Source organism: Gadus morhua, chromosome 2 (assembly GCF_902167405.1).
Source record: "Gadus morhua chromosome 2, gadMor3.0, whole genome shotgun sequence".
Lineage (NCBI taxonomy): Eukaryota > Metazoa > Chordata > Actinopteri > Gadiformes > Gadidae > Gadus > Gadus morhua.
In genome coordinates this window covers 13,228,018-13,245,078 of record NC_044049.1, presented here as the reverse complement: position 1 = coordinate 13,245,078, position 17,061 = coordinate 13,228,018, and the positions used below count along the sequence as shown (strand labels likewise).

At 44.8% G+C, this 17,061-nt stretch overlaps 1 protein-coding gene across 1 annotated transcript in view; it reads right to left on the bottom strand.

Annotated features, from left to right (window-relative positions):
- vat1 (vesicle amine transport 1) overlaps positions 1-17,061 on the bottom strand; it is a 28,200-nt gene that overhangs the window by 4,030 nt on the left and 7,109 nt on the right. The window contains exons 2-5 of the mRNA XM_030340320.1: positions 16,743-16,950; positions 6,121-6,291; positions 4,375-4,464; positions 1,897-2,138 (exon numbers count right to left, since the gene is read on the bottom strand). Of these exons, the coding sequence (XP_030196180.1) occupies positions 1,897-2,138; positions 4,375-4,464; positions 6,121-6,291; positions 16,743-16,950 (711 nt within the window). The remainder of the gene's footprint in view (positions 1-1,896; positions 2,139-4,374; positions 4,465-6,120; positions 6,292-16,742; positions 16,951-17,061) is intronic.

Genomic DNA, 17,061 nt, shown 5'->3' with positions numbered 1-17,061 from the left:
AACTCTAATGATAAGCCTCTTGGTTGGTGGACGCCTCTGCACAAGATTCATATAAATTGTGCCACATTTTTGGGAGTCGGACATACGTCAGCACACATCCGAAGCAAAACATACTCTCATCCTTTTTTTCTACATTTTTTAAATTGCGGGAGATGCTACCAGGGGCTATGAATAGACAGAAATAATGATGTAGGATTGGACAACAGGGTTAGAAGACAATGGCTAGCCCAGGTTGCCTCCAGTTAGTTATTGGCCGGTTATTGGCCGGTTTCCAGAAGACGGCTTTTGGGATACTGCTAAGTGATTGGCCCATACTGAATGCATAAGAAGATCCTAGCCGGCCACGCCCTCCCATGCTATCACCTCCCCTTCCCTTGCCCGCCTGCTCCATATCTTTTTCATTATCCAATCCAAAGCCCATGCATGAGCAAGCAGGCTAGCCCACCTAGCGACCGATGGCAGAGCGATAGAGTGGCCAGCTCCATCTCCTAGCAACATAAGCCTGGCTGATTCCTCGCCCTGGTGACAGCGGCTCACGCAGCGCTGCTACAAACATGGCAGAGGAGGAGAGGAGTGTGGGAGATATCCGTGAGGGAGGGGTTGGGTTGGGGGGAGGAAGCAACCGGTGTCCTTCGCATGGAGAGAAAGGGAGTGGGGGAGGAGGAATATCATTTCAATAACTGGATCTTAAGCATTAATGAAAAGTCGTAGTAGGAGCCACAGTTGACAACCGAGGTTGTTGCTTTGCCTCTATTTTGTTTCCAGTCTGAATTATTCTCAGATTTGTATTAAATGGTTGGATCTAAATGGAGACCAAAATAGTGGTTGAGCTTTATAGCTATTAGACACTCACACTTCAACGCAAATTAAGAAAAAGGGGAGGTTCTCGTAGATCCGACTGTTGCGTTTGCCTCTGGGTTGCACTGATGAACTAAGTGATTCACTAGACACAGCCACTCCTGCCTACACAAGACATTTTGCTATGACTTGCCCTTATGCAGACACTATAAGATATGTCTTTAACAGATGAAAACAACAGCGTGTGTGTTCACTCAATCCTGTTTTCTTGTTTTCGGTATACAGTCAGTATCTCTCTCTCTTTATCGTAGATCGAGACCCCTCCCTAAGACGCACACACATGTACACATATATACACACACACACACACATTCTCTGTCTGTCTCTCTCTCTCTCTGGTACTCTCCCTCTCTAAGGGAGGTCACCATAGCAACAAGAAAGAGAAAGCAAAAGAGAGAGACACATACTGTTAGAGAGGGAGAGGAGGCAGAACGGAGGGAATACAGCAAAAGCAGAGAAAAAGGGACTCAATAACCGAGACATGGAGAAAGAGCTTCCTATGAAAGAGGAGACAGATGGAGGGACAGAGAGATGCTGTCAGGGGGGAAAGAGAGGGAGAGAGAGAGAGAGAGAGAGAGAGAGAGAGAGAGAGAGAGAGAGAGAGAGAGAGAGAGAGAGAGAGAGAGAGAGAGAGAGAAAGCGTGGCCCCAAGCCTGACCAGTCCTGGCTTCGACAGAAGGACAAGTCAGCCAGGGCCCACCGTTCCTCGTTGTTGGTTTTTCTTTCTCATCGTTCCCTTCAGTATCAACATCCATGCTTATGACTCAAAAGTCATTTTGTATTATTTATCTTCCAGGAAATATATTAAAAAATGTGAGGAGAATAGTTATTTGATTTGATATATATATATTTCATAGATATTTTTCCGTTGCTGTTATCGATATAACCAACATAAACCGTTACTGCACTGGAAGCCAAAACCAGGTTTAGTTTTTAAACCAAATAAAAACGTACACACACACACACACAGACACACACACCTCAATCCCTCAAACAAATTCCCCTCCCAAACCCCCACAATCCCCTGATGGGACCCACCTGCTCCAGGTGCCAGGTGGAGTCGATGCGGGGCTTGATCTTGCCCTGCTTGTAGAGCTCCAGTACGATGTCCATCACCTGGCTGATTAGCTCTGTCTCCCCGTCGAGGTAGCCCAGGTGGAAGCCGCACACAGACTTGTTGCCCTGGATCAGGCTGAGCGTGTGGATGGAGAACTGGTGGTACCAGTTCTTAGCAACTGCCAGCAGGTTCTTCTTCTGACCAGCCAGCATGTTGGCTGCACCTGGACCACGAGAGAGGGGTGAGAGACAAGGGTGGGCGGAAGGGGGCAAGGGAGAGAGGGAGAAAGAGAGGGAGAAACAGGGAAAGAGGGAGTGGGTGTGAGGGAGGTGTGGAGAAAGAGAGGAGAGAAAGATGGAGAGATGGAGAGAGAGAAAGAGATTGTTGGAGGGAGAGAAAGAGGGAGAGGGGGATAGGGAGAGAGACGGAGGGAGAGAGGTAGGGAGAGAGAGTGGGAGAGTGAAAGAAGGAGTGAGTAGGGGAGAGAGGGAGGGAGGGAGTGGGAGAGAGGGATTTAGAGCGGGAGATGAAGGGGTAGAGAGAGAGAGTGAGAGAGGGACACAGTGAAAGATAAATAGGTAATATTGGTGTATTGTCAGTGAACCCTAACCCTAACCAGCGACACAAAAAAACATTTACTTGTGCCAAATAGATATATTATTAACAATTAACAAATATTAACAAAGGGTTAGGTAATGACTAGTTTGCTATTTATTATGGCACCTTATTATAAAGTATTATTATAACAGTCTTTATGCTATACTGTATGTACCACCTAATTGCAAATTTAAAAAAGAAAGCTGGCCTCATGAAGCCAAAACATATGTAAATAGTATTTTGATGGAAGTGTTTTGAATTGATCAGTGTTTAATTGATGCTCTCTGAGCGATATTCATTTGATAGCCGTGTTGCCCTGCTGCTCTAATATCAGTCCTCCAATGAGGTCTCCCCATTTTCTATTTTCAACAGGCGCCCCCTCTTCACCCATACCGCAATTTACCCCACCACCACCACCACACACACACACACACCGGTTTTATCAGTTGACCGTTCTCTCCCATACACTCTTATCCAAAACCCTGGTTTCAAACTCGATCGTTGTCCTCCTCACACATCCCCTGATAATACACTGCTCTATGTCAAGTTAACCCCCATGTCTCCCTCCCCCTTTCCTGACTCTCTCTCGCTCTCTCTCTCTCTCTCTCTCTCTCTCTCTCTCTCTCTCTCTCTCTCTCTCCTCTCTCTCTCTCTCTCTCTCCCTGTCCCTGTCCCTCTCTCTCTCTCTCTCTCTCTCTCTCTCTCTCTCTCTCTCTCTCTCTCTCTCTCTCTCTCTCTCTCTCTCTCTCTCTCTCTCTCTCTCTCTCTCTCTCTCTCTCTCTCTGGCTCATTCCATCCCTCTCTTCTATCTTTCCCTCTATCTCTTCCTTCACTCCCTCCACCTCCACCCCTCTCCTCCTCCGGAAGCAGGGAGGAGAGAAGGAGAGAGAGAAAAAGAGAAGAGAGAGAGAAAGAGAGACACAAAGCATGCTCAGAGAAACCCATTCTGCCACATTCAGACACATTCCAGGTTCCTGTTGGATAGAACCAGCCATTGTTCCACCACGCACACTCCTGATACGCTGGGAGAGGAAGACAGCCTTGCATAGAGGGATGGGGGAGTGTGCGGGGAGGGGGGCATGTAGTGGTGTGGGTATAGAGGGTCCGGGGGGGGGGGGAGGCTGCTGCTGTAGGGGTGAGGAGTTGAATGGAAGAGGGCGGCCGGTGGTGGTGGGGGGACCATGCTGGGGTAGCTGGTTTTCTATTGGCATAGTGCAAAAGGCAAGGCCCTGTTCTCTACGGATGCCGACCCCGCCTACTGATGCATGCATGCTGGCCTCAGATTGGCAACGATACAGAGAACGTGTACGTGTGGAGAGAAGGGCCTTCCCACGACACGCAGCACCCTGTGCGGAGACACAATTCTCTACACATGGATGGCTTATGCTGGAGGATGCGCTTGATACCAGCAGCAACCATGGTTCTCTGGAAGCTATGTTAGCTTTGTGTTCTTACTGAGTTCACCGGTTGAACCCTATAGCGTTGTGTTCACTGGTTGAGGCTACGGAAGCGTTGTATTCTTACAGATTCCACTGGTTGGAGCTACGTTAGCCTTGTGTTCTTAGTGAGGTCACTGGTTGAGGCTCTGTTAGTGTGGTGTTCTTACAGTGTTCCCTGGTTTGAGCTGCATTAGCAATGTGTTTCGAACTGCTTAGCATCCTTAGCTTGCTCTCTCTCGCTGTGAAATACATTGATCTAGCTGCAATCTGAACATGATGTCTGTGTAGAATTAGACGTGGGTGTTACGGGTCTATTATCAATTATCCTCTGCTCTAGCCTGAGGTGCGAAAACATAATTTCTGGCCTTTTTCGATTGTGTGCAAATCTCAACTCTCAGGATAGAGTGATCTTGAACTTCTTACCATAGGCGATGAGCTTGCCCATGGGCTTCAGCAGGTTGTAGGCCTTGTGGGTGTCTGATCCTCCGAGAGGGTCCAGAATAATATCAAGTCCTAGACGTCGCATAGTATAGGAAAGAGAGATTAGTGTTGATATGGTGTACAGAGGATGACATTGGCTGCATGCATCAGTGTTTGACCTGTCAGGAGAAGGAGAAGGATGAAATAAGAATTACGTTTTTGCTCTTGTTTAATTTGTGTCAATGCTAAGAGGCAGATTTTGTCTTTTTTTTTTATTATCGAAGAAACAAACTCACTAGATGGGAAGTGAGTCCCTCAACAGATGGAAAGCAGCGGTGGCCTAACTCAAAAGAAGACTCGTTTACGTGTGTGCTGGCTAGTGCCCTTAGAGCTTTGGCCCTATTAATGATGTTCACAAGAGGCCCCCTTAAACCCAGGAACCACGCCTTGCAGTAAACCCTCCTTTTTCTATTGATTCGTAGAGCTTCACAGCAGGAGGGCTCTTGGAACATAGCCTAGAAAGATTGATGGACACATTGACATTTATCCTGGCCTCTAATTGGCTATGTTGTATCTGCTTTGTGTCTGTCCGTCTGCTTCTATCCTTTCATTTAATTTTTTGCTGTCAATCTATTCTCATCTACTTTCCAGTTAATGCCCTCCCTTGCTCTCTCTCCCCCTCTCTCTCTAGCGCTCTTCGACCCCTTCTCTCTTCCTCTCTCTCTCTCTCTCTTCCTCCCTCCGTCTCGTTCTGTAGCACCCCCCCTCTCTCTCTCTCTCTCTCTCTCTCTCTCTCTCTCTCTCTCTCTCCCTCTCTCTCTCTCTCTCTCTCTCCCTCTCCCTCTCTCTCTCTCTCTCTTCCTCTCTCTGTCTCTCTCTCTCTCTCTCTCTCTGTCTCTCTCTCTCTCTCTCTCTCTCTCTCTCTCTCTCTCTCTCTCTCTCTCTCTCTCTCTCTCTCTCTCTCTCCCTCCCTCTCCATCTCTCTCTCTCTCTCTCTCTCTCTCTCTCTCTCTCTCTCTCTCTCTCTCTCTCTCTCTCTCTCTCTCTCTCTCTCTCTCTCTCTCTCTCTCTCTCTCTCTTTCACCTGCTCCCTTGCATAAATGCATCCTGTATGAAATGCTTTTAACTGCTAAAAATGTGGTCTGGCATCTCTGGAGATCATGTTTGGTGTACAGAGAAAGATATATGATATTGAGGAAAACCAATACATGTTTGCATGCTTTGATCTGTTTCCAAGCTGTCTAGTTCTATTGATTTGGGGTGTTGTCTGGTTAGCTATGAAGTTCTACCTCCCAATAACTTAAAGCGATTCTCAGGGAAAGAGAGGTGCCGTTATGATTAACGTTCAGGGATTCATGTAGAAGGTTTGAACACAGTGAATGCAAAAAGCTCAAATGAATCACTTAGTTGTAACTGAAGAATTATTCTCTTTCTTCACACTGCCAGTCTAACAAAAACATGGCGTCAGGCTGAGAATGTTACCACAGATAAATTCAATCATATGCAAGCATTCAGGTGGCTGCTGCTTACAATTCCAATGTACAGCCACTGCCTCATATTGCTCTGTGGCAGTGAGGATTCAGTGACCTGAAACATTGACAGAAAGGAGTCAATTTCTAGTATTATTTCTCGTCATATTTCTCGTCATACATACCAGACATATTTAAATCACTTTAGTACTTCATCGATTTCCCCTCGATAACATTCAAACAAAGTGTCATCATGGGATGAAAGCAAACCACCTATCACCTTTGGGGCTGATCTTGCGGACCTCCTCCACGTAGTCCTTTGTGCGGTAATCGATGGGGTGCGTGACCCCACCCTGGCTGATGGTCTCGTGCTTGCTGGCTGATGCTGTGCCGAACACAGTCACATCCTTCACAGTCTGGCACAGTTGGGTGGCGGCAATGCCCACACCACCTGCAAGAAGAGAGGAGAAGGAAGGAGATGAAAGGCTGAGCGGCACCATGGTGTGTGTGTGTAATGTGCGCAAACAACAGAGGGAAGGCTAAAGGACTGTCTTCCCTGGTAATGGCCACTCAGGTGTCCAGGACTGGCACTGAGCCAGCCTGGATGGATGCTTGCTCAACCGTCGAAGCCCATTCCACAAATCTTCTCAACAGCAGGGAAATATGTTTTTCATTATTTATGTCTCAGTCAATAATGCTATGGTTATGTGTTTGTTGGGCTCAGGGGGGAAACTAAAAGCTAGGAGAACATTAAATACAATTACCTTGTGCTGCCCTGGGCTAAAACAAACACCTACACATAAATGCACGCATCGAAACGTAACTGTGTTCATTGTGTCTTAAATTACATTGTAAGGACATTTTCCTCGTGTTCGAGACAACCAGGTCAAAAATGACCTATTTTACAGATAATAAACTATTTGACCCAGTTGAGGTATTTCTGTTTGTTAGGGAAGAGGAGATAGAGGGCATTGTCTGAATAATAAGATAAACATTGCTGCCGAACGCTCCTGCCTGTTGACGTGGTACGTTCTCGGTACACGGCGACATGATGTCGTCTACGATCTCCAAACGAGAGCAGACTGTTCCAAAACCAAAGGTACTTCAGGTGGAGGTGTGTTTGTGTGGGGCGATCAGTGTTTGATTTTCCCTCTATTTGTTAATTTCTTTGCAAAGTTGTGGCCGGTGTTTGCTGAAGCAGCCCCAGCAGGTTGTAATAGGTAACTGATACGCAGGAGCTTGTTTGAGACAGAGCGCGCCTGGGCGGACAGCAGCTGAAGCCCTGCCATAAAGGTCACTCATGCCTGAGGAGCTAAAAAGCCCATCCTTATCTCGGGTGGGATAGCACAAAGTGACACAGGCCACAATATGGCAATCTCCCTGAGTTCCGTTCTTAATGATACAGGTGATGCTGTTGGGGCTGGCATTAAACAGAGAGCTAGATAAAATATGGCACTACTGTTGGTTGTGTTGGACGGTCTGGTGACTTAGAAAACCTGCAGATGTTGATGTGTATGTTGCTATTGATCACATCGTTTGAATAACCTGAATTTAACAGAAGCATGCAAGCACCTGGAACAAATATTGCTCTGCTATATTGCCTTTCAATGGCACAACAAATTTAATTTAACGACAATCAATGACTGACGCCAGGCAAAAACAATGTAAATATGAACCAAATGACACACAGACACGCACACGCAAAGAAAGGATCCGACAAATTAACCAGATCAAGGCTGTTGCTGTCGCAGGGGAGCACTGTGGAGGCTCCTTCATATTAGCACTGTTCCTACTTGTCCTCCAACTGAAACCAAGTTTTGGTTGCCAAGGCAACCTCCAACCAATTTACAGATGACTGAGCAAGGGGAGCCATTTTGTATCGTTGATAGGTTCTTTTTGGACACACAGGAAGGAGTCTTTGGATGACAATGGTAAACCCCCTGGTTCACATTAGCCTTACAGTAACCGATGAGTCTTGTGCCCACGTACAGCGACAGCTGATAGCAAGTCGTCTAGGAGTATGTGCTTGGCTGTGTGTGTGTGTGTGTGTGTGTGTGTGTGTGTGTGTGTGTGTGTGTGTGTGTGTGTGTGTGTGTGTGTGTGTGTGTGTGTGTGTGTCTGTGTGTGGGCATGCTGTACCATGGGATAAGATCACAAATGTAACATGACATTGCAAGCGTCTTGTGGTACAGAAATAATAAGAATGCAATGTAGATGTCAGAGACTCTTTCAAGACAACTACATCGTTTCTAAGACGCAATATTAATTTGGCAAATGAATGCAGTGCAATTAAGAAATAATAATAAACACTTGTGACCACACACTTCAAAGATATTTTATATTTTCTTCTTCTTTCTTTACAGAAATAAGGATTTTTTTTTAATCTGGGTAGCATGGGAACCAGCATCGGTCTACTAACCTTAAGACTGATCCTGCATCACAAGACCACATAGCCTGCATTACCAACCTACTCACCCGTTACCCAATACCAGCAAGCTTCCCCCATCCACCTACAACACACACACACACACACGCACACACACGCACAAGCACACGCACACACACTCACTCACATACACAAACACACACACTCACACACACACACACACATACACGCACAAGCACACACACACAAACTCACTCACACACATACACACACACACACGCACACACACACACACACACACACACACACACACACACACACACACACACACACACACACTAACACTCCACACACACACTAATACACACACACACACACACAAACACACACGCACGCACACACACACACACACACACACACACACACACACACACACACACACACACACTCACACACACACACACACACACACACACACACACACACACACACACACACACACACACACACACACACACACACACACACACACACACACACACACACACACTCACACACACATTAGGAAGATGCCAGGACCCAGGCAGAATGATCTTTAGGCTGCTATGCAAAAAATCTGCTAATCCTCGCAAAAAAGTTCCCATGTTAAAATATATGTCCATCAGTAGTTCGCCATTGGGAGAGTAAGAATTTGCTCCTTACATCCTACACATATGAATGTGAACAATAAATAGTTATTTTTGCATAGTTTATGTTTTTTTTATAGCATATTAATATAAGATAAGATTCCTTTCAATTAATATTAAATCATAGAATGCAGTGCACATAACAATCAAATTCAAATACGTGTATACAATTCCAAACGCAATGTCCAGGGAAGTGGTCATTTAATAGCCAGGGCTAATCCCATTTGTTCCCTTTAAGATTAAATTAAAATGTTTACACAGCGGGGCATGAGGGAGACGGAGGTGCTCACCTATCTAATTTGTTGTCCCTCAGGGGAAAGATATGTGGTATAGGATGCAGGATGTACAACTGCCCTCTGTCCCTCACTCTGCATCACCCCATCTCCCATTTTGGCAAAAACAGTGCTTGGCGTGTCTGGCACGGCTTGCTAAGAGGCTGTTGGAATGACTCCTGGGAAAAACACTGTGGAATCCAGGCTAGAATGGAGAATGCAGGTTCTCTTTTTTAAACGCAAATGCACGTGTGTATGAAATGTATGCACCGACGTGCATGACGGTATGCATGCATGCAAGTGCATGCACAGTCCTGCGGCGCACACACACACTCATAGAGGGAGTTTGGGATGATTTTTAAGGTTATAATGGAGGACAATAAACACTTGATCTGCCATGTAAACACACGACCACACCCACACCCATACACACATACATACAGATGCACACACCGCACACACAAACGCACACACACACACACACACACACACACACACACACACACACACACACACACACACACACACACACACACACACACACACACACACACACACACACACACACACACACACACACACACACACACATCTTTTAAGACTGTACATTTCTATGTTTAATATTTTTAGCTTATTTTGAAATGTTTTTCCTGGACAAAGCAACCCCAATCCTAAACTACCATTAGCATTACCATTCTATGGTTAAACAGAACTAGAGCATAAACAGGCCAACCGAAAATCACCAACTGAAACTAGCCTATTTAACAACTTCAATGCAACTTTCAAAAATGGTGTATATAATAATAAATACATCTAAATGTCTATTGCCAGAAAGAAATCTGCACCTATCGTCCTCGATTTTTATCAGCATAGAGCTTGGTTCGCAGTAACTCTTGATTATGTAACATGCCATTTTTTTGATGATAGGATTGTGTACGTGAGTGTTTGCGTGGGTGGGTGCATGCATACGTAGGTGTGTGCTGTTTTTGTGTGTGTGTGTGTGTGTGTGTGTGTGTGTGTGTCTGTGTGAGGAGTAAAGGAAGCCCATTTGTAGTGAATGTGAGTGAATGAAATAACATCCTGTGGAATCGTGAGGAGGTCGCTGCTGTTGCTGCACGTTTCCTCAAAAGGATTTCTCAGAATACCCAAACAAACATTCATAATACACCATGTCATGTTGTAACACAATAACACACTAGAAACATACACAATACACAAACGCTACACACAAAGCATGCATGCCCACATGCGTGCACGCACACATACATATACACACTATATTACACTTATAACATTAGGCACACACACACACACACATAGGTCACACACACCCACACACACTAGAACACTCCAGACTCATACACACATACACACACACTTAAATCACACAAACACACACACACACACACACATAACATTCTAACATTTAACATTTTTTAGAATGCAATACACAACAGTTGGATGTGTAGGCATGCAAAACACGACGCAGCTCTCCATCTCCAATACACCTGCTATGTGGTCGTTGCAATTGTTTGGGAAAGGTTAAGCGGCTGACGAGCGCATGAGCGGAGCGATGTGATTCGTCGGTTAGTGGTGGAGGCTGACCTGGGGGACAGCCCCTCCCCTGCCTTATCGCTGCAGCCAATCTGCCTCAGGGTATGCTAGGCTGGGGACTGAAGGATGCACAGAGCAGAGGCAGTTCACTCACACAGCCCACACTACTTTTCAGAAGTCAGCCTGAATTAGCATTCTCAGAAAAAACTAGGCTAAGACCTCCTCCACAGAATAGAGTGATGGGGAGCGAAAAAGAGAGAATAGAGAAGGTTTTTTTGGAGACGGCACAATATATCTATAATATACATTTGAACTAATGCTCAAAGTAGCCGGCCTGATTTTCCATTGAGAAATGATTATGGATTACAGGCCTAGCATGGTCTTTTAGGCTGATAAGATGTTAAGTCGTTCTCTCCTACAATTATATAGCTTTCTAATGGTAGAATGGAATAATTCTATTCTGGAAAGTTCTGTGCCTATAAAGATTCCTTCTATGTCTTTTTCAGGTATTTTGTTTTGGTATTTTTTTCGAACTACTTCAGCATCCTTTGTTTAAAGGCTGCTGTATGAAGAGAAACTGGGCTCCACCAAATACCAAAACACACGGAGTATAAAAAACGTTCAGTGATACCAAGATGCAAATTAAGACTAAAATAAGAGTTGACAGTCTTGCAGATCCATTGAGTGGTGTAAACCATTCATGACAGTTTGTCGCTTGGACAACGCCCGCCGTCTTCAAGACAAACACAGCTACAAACAGTCCTCACAGAGGTTACAGACCAACGCGGCCACACACAGTCTTCAAACGCGGTACAGACAAACGCAGCTACATGCAATCTTCAAGCATGTTACAGACGAACGCAGCTACACAGTCTCTTAAATTGTTACAGACAAACACAGCTATACGGTACGATGAGCACCTCGTCAAGTGTGCGGAGTAGAGGACGGCCGACGTGAAGATGTGGGAGAGCTACGGCTTGAAAAAGCCAAACGCCTTTAAACGGGATCAAGACGTCACCAACTCCCGCTGCAAGACACGATTTAAATGGCAAAACAATGGGCCCCCCCCCACATCGAACTTCAACAAAATGCGTAGGATTTGCATTTGCCTAGCCAACTGATCCCAGGACAGAGATTGACCTCATATGTCATGCACCATAATGCCTGAATGTAGCGGTGTGGGTGCGGTACGGTAAGGCTGCGCGCCAAGTCCATAAACATTAGGGCCTGGTTCACAGGGAGGTCGTAGGAAAAGCTCTTGGGCCTGGCCGAGTGTAGGGCCCCCCAACACATACAAAATGTCAATGTGCTCTCTGGAGAAAACAACCCAAAGCAGCAGGACGGGGTGTTAATGTGAGCATGGGGGGCCGGTGAGCCGAGCACGGCTAGCGAGGGGTCAGCCGGAGCCCCCTGAGCGTGGGGGGGGGGGGGGGGGGGGGGGGGGGGCGGCCCTGGGGGGGCTGCGGGAGGAGGATGCAGATGTGCACTCCAGTGGTTGAGCGAGGTTGGACTGCGGAGGAGACACAAACAACCATTGTTTGGAGCAAGATAGTGAGTGAGGGAGAGAGAGAGAGAGAGAGAGAGAGAGAGAGAGAGAGAGAGAGAGAGAGAGAGAGAGAGAGAGAGAGAGAGAGAGAGAGAGAGAGAGAGAGAGAGAGAGAGAGAGAGACGGAGGGAGAGAGAGAGAGAGAGAGAGAGAGAGAGAGAGAGAGAGAGACGGAGAGAGAGAGAGAGAGAGAGAGAGAGAGAGAGAGAGAGAGAGAGAGCGAGACGGAGGGAGAGAGAGAGAGAGAGAGAGAGAGAGAGAGAGAGAGAGAGAGAGAGAGAGAGAGAGAGACATGAGGAGTAGTCAGCGATGCCGGGTTGCACACATTCATGAATGCACAAGCACACACACACAAACACACACAACCACGCATGCACGCACTCTCACACACACACACACACACACACACACACACACACACACACACACACACACACACACACACACACACACACACACACACACACACACAGACACACACACACACACACGCACACACACACACACACACACACCCACGCACACATGGGCACACACTCATCTGCATAGAGAGTTGTGACACATGTCATGGGACCTGATCTCTGAGACAAAAGTTCACAAATCAAGTGATTTCTCTCAGACAGCCGTTGCATTATGGGATCACATGTGACCACTTCTTAAGCACAATACATTGGTTTCATGCATCCTTGACAAATTAAATGTAACTTTCATTATTAGATGGTATAATTTGTTATTTGAACCACTAAAGGTTTAGCATGAGCTCTCTGCTGCACTAAAGCTTTGTCTACTACAGACCAACGAAATAATAGGCATTTCCACTATCATTGTGTTTGTGTGGTCAACATTAGGGGTGGGAATCTCTTGGCACCTCACGATTCGATTCCGATTATGAGGTCAACGATTCAATTCTAAAATGATTATCGATGCATCTCGATGCAACAATTCTTTTTATGTACGTTTCCAAATGTTTACGTCTGAGTTTGATACTCAGAGTTTGCTAATCACTTCCTACTTCCTTCCTTACTTTTTGGTGATGATCATTAAAGACATCAACAGATTAATTAACTTATCTAATATTTTATGAGAGAAAAAGCTTTTGTCTCAAATATGACTTTATATGAACAATGCAATAATCAATGCAGCTTGCATTACAACACAATATGGAAGTATGTAAAAAATAGGTTTCAGTCTTCTTTTCTTTCTAATCTAACTTTTCTATGTCATTAAAGAAAAAGCTGCTCTTGAATTAGAAGGAGTTCTTGTGTCAAGACATATCAGATTGGCCAATGCACACTGAACATAAATTAAATAATTTTAAAATCACTAAAATTATCCCTCTCTGGCGACTAGAATGTTGCAGCAGGCGAAAAAAAAAAAAAAAAAAAAAAGATTATATGATTCGCTACATTCATGGTTCTGGAACCACTGTCATATCATCTCTAGAGAAATCACATCACATTAGCGTGCCATTTTAGTAAATTCTGTAACTGACCAGTGATTATAATTGCATGTTAGAATTAAAATATTAGCATTTTAGACACGTTTTCTGAAACTATAGCTACATTTCTCAAAACTCTAAACACCACGAAACACTGTGCTCAAAACATGTTCTCTCTTCTCAAAACTGATTCTTTCCACCAAAACGATAAACACAGCTATCATATGAATATCCCTTAGAGAGCATCAATTAAAGTTTTTCTCAATTGTTTAAACACGTTTTCTGAAACGATAGCTCAATTTCTCAAAACTCGAAACACAAAACTGAAATGAATTCACCATTTTGTCAAAACTCTAAAATCTCTTCAAAATGAAACATTGCACGCAAAACGTGTTCTCTCTTCTCAAAACTGATTTCAAATGTCCGATAAAGTTAGGCTAAGGTCACTCGGATAGCCATGATTCAAAGAAACCAGAGCCTCTGATTCAATTGAGGCAAGGAGGAAATGTAGCACAGTTCTCGTCTAAAAAGATGTACGTAAGCACTGGGTCTAGAACCATCTGGCTGACTGGCTCCCACTTCTCCATTCCACAGCGGTCCCAATGTCCCTGACAACTGCTCAACAGGGTCGGCGCCCGGAAGCAGGGGGGCCACACTTTTCCCTCCTTCAAACACTTTTCCCTCCTCCAAAGTTTTAAGCCATGTATCTCTGCAAATGCGTCTAACAATATCTCTTATATAAATGGTAATTTACTTACTCTCGCCTTCTACATTCTCTTTTACCCCAAATCAAATGTTTGCAAATACATTTTGCAGTTTATTTTTTCTGAATTGCCAAATTCAACTCAAAATTACTTGTGGTCAGAGTCAATACAAGATGAATATGTCTTCAAAATGACATGAACAGTAAAGACAACAGCAGACAGAAAATAATAGTCATAGTGCTTACATAGGCTAACTCAATGGTTTAATAGGTGGAGAGGCAGACGAAACACCAATAATGTTTTAGAAATGTTGGCCCCTGCACTTCTGAAAGGATAATGGCCCACCTGCTGCTCAATGTCAAGCCAAACAGGAGGCGAGTTTTTAAATGAAAAACATGTTACTATTACAATCTGAGTGACAAATTCAGGAATTCCTTCCGAAAGGATAACCCCCAGCTCTGGGGATGCTACATTTGTGGGATAAATGTGTAATTTTTGTTTTCTTGACTACATAACAGATGTATGCTTCCCTCTGCGTTGCTTGCTTAACTCGGCCATCAACACCCACTCCCCGTCAACAGTGGTAAGACTTATTGTCCTCATATTTCTTTGCAGCTGGGCTGATCGTGAATAACAGAGTCACACACTCTCATGCTGCTTGTTTCTCAGCCACCCCGGCACAGGTGTGTTCAGTCCCTCAGCTCCCTCATCCCTTCCCCCCCACCTCCTCGAAGTAAACTCTGACCCCTCCACATCCAGGTGGCAGGTGTGAGTTGCACATTCAATACACTCTACACGACAGCCTCAGTAGAGCCAAGAGAGATAAAGGGAAATATGCAGCTTACATGATTGTGGTTTTGAGTTGGTGGGATACTAACAGAGTTGTTAGGGAGCCTTAAAGTGTAATCCCGGCAAAAATTTAACCAAGGGTCTTTTACATTACCGGTAGGTCCATGTTTCCAGGAAGTCCAAACAAGACAATGACCGGCTACCGTAAATAATATAATAAAGGCTGCAACAATTTAAAACAGCCAAGTATCAAGAGGGGAGAATGTTCAGTAACATTTTTTGGCGCCGCTATTATATTATTTACGGTAGCCGGCAATCAACTTGTGTGGACTTCCTGGAAACATGGACCTACCGGTAAGGCACAGACTTGGAAAACAGTCTTTTTTAATAAACTCCCGGTACGCGAACTAAGTTGTTGATGCTTTGTTTTATGTGTAGGGACCCTAGTCATGCTACTGCAGAGGTTTGGTGCTATTTTGAGAAATGTTAGTGCTTCGCTTTGACCAATAACGACCTGCACCAATAACATGGAAGCTATTTGCGATGTTACATTGCTCCGGGCAAGCTCTATACTTGATCATCAACGGGAAAATAGCCGGAATTACACTTTAATAGATTCATATGCAAGTGGGACGCATAAGCAAGGGCTTGAAGAACACTACGTTGATACATGATTGTACATCATCAATAAACATATATTAAACTGTAGTATACTGAACCTAGCTCAAAGAAACAAAATGAATGACATGCAATTATTTTACTTGGTGTGATATCGAATTCTGCCTCGCTTAGCCAGGCCATTTCAATGCAACGACTGTGCAGTGGTGTTAGCTGAAGTTTACTGACCTTTATTTAAGTGTAGCACTCTCAGAGCAGTCAACCCTAAGTGCTAAACCAAAACAACAACAGCTATATGTGACGGCAAGAATCTTCTGGTTATGTGTCCATGCGTGTGTCTATGTGTTCATATGTTTCTGTGTGTTGACCTTTTGACCTGTCAGATTAGGATAAAATGACTAAATAGCAATAGTAGTCAAAGATAATGGTCAGTTGCAAGTCAATTTATTAGCCTTTGGTGAATGGTGAACTTACATGAATAGAAAAATTATATACACTTGAAGCTGATATGTGAGCTGATATATGGCTGAAATGAGACCTTTTTTATTACCAGATTTCAGATAGCAGATGCCATTACAAGCTATGAAAAAATGTAATCTCTAGCGACATCAGAAGTGGGAGTATCCATCCGGATGTGTGATGGATAGATCAGCATACCAGTTGGTACAGTCCACTGGATGGAATGATATGTTCATTTATCCAGCCCCTAGCTCCTAGAGATAGGTGCCCCCAACTATAAAATACAATTATTAATCATCTTTAAATGTGTATTCATATTTTGCGAGTTATTAGTTCATTATTGAGGCATATAAATGCCTACTACATTATTATAAAGTGTTCATGGATCAAGTGTTTACTTATTTCTGTGCCTGTTTTGGTTTGATTTCCTGTTTCTTTGGTGTCGCGTACCTGCTGCGGAGTGGACCAGAACGCTCTGGTTAGGCCGCAGGTTGCCGAAGTCGAACAGCATCATGTACGCCGTGACGTAGTTGACAGGCAGTGCAGCCGCCTCCTCGAAGCTCATGCCCTCAGGGATGGGGAAGGTTTGGACCGCGGGCACCACCACCACTTCCTGCCAAAGGCCCGAGCGACCCATCACCATCACCTTGTCGCCGACCTGGATAGGATGACCACGGCAATGACACACACACACACACACACACACACACACACACACACACACACACACACACACACACACACACACACACACACACACACACACACA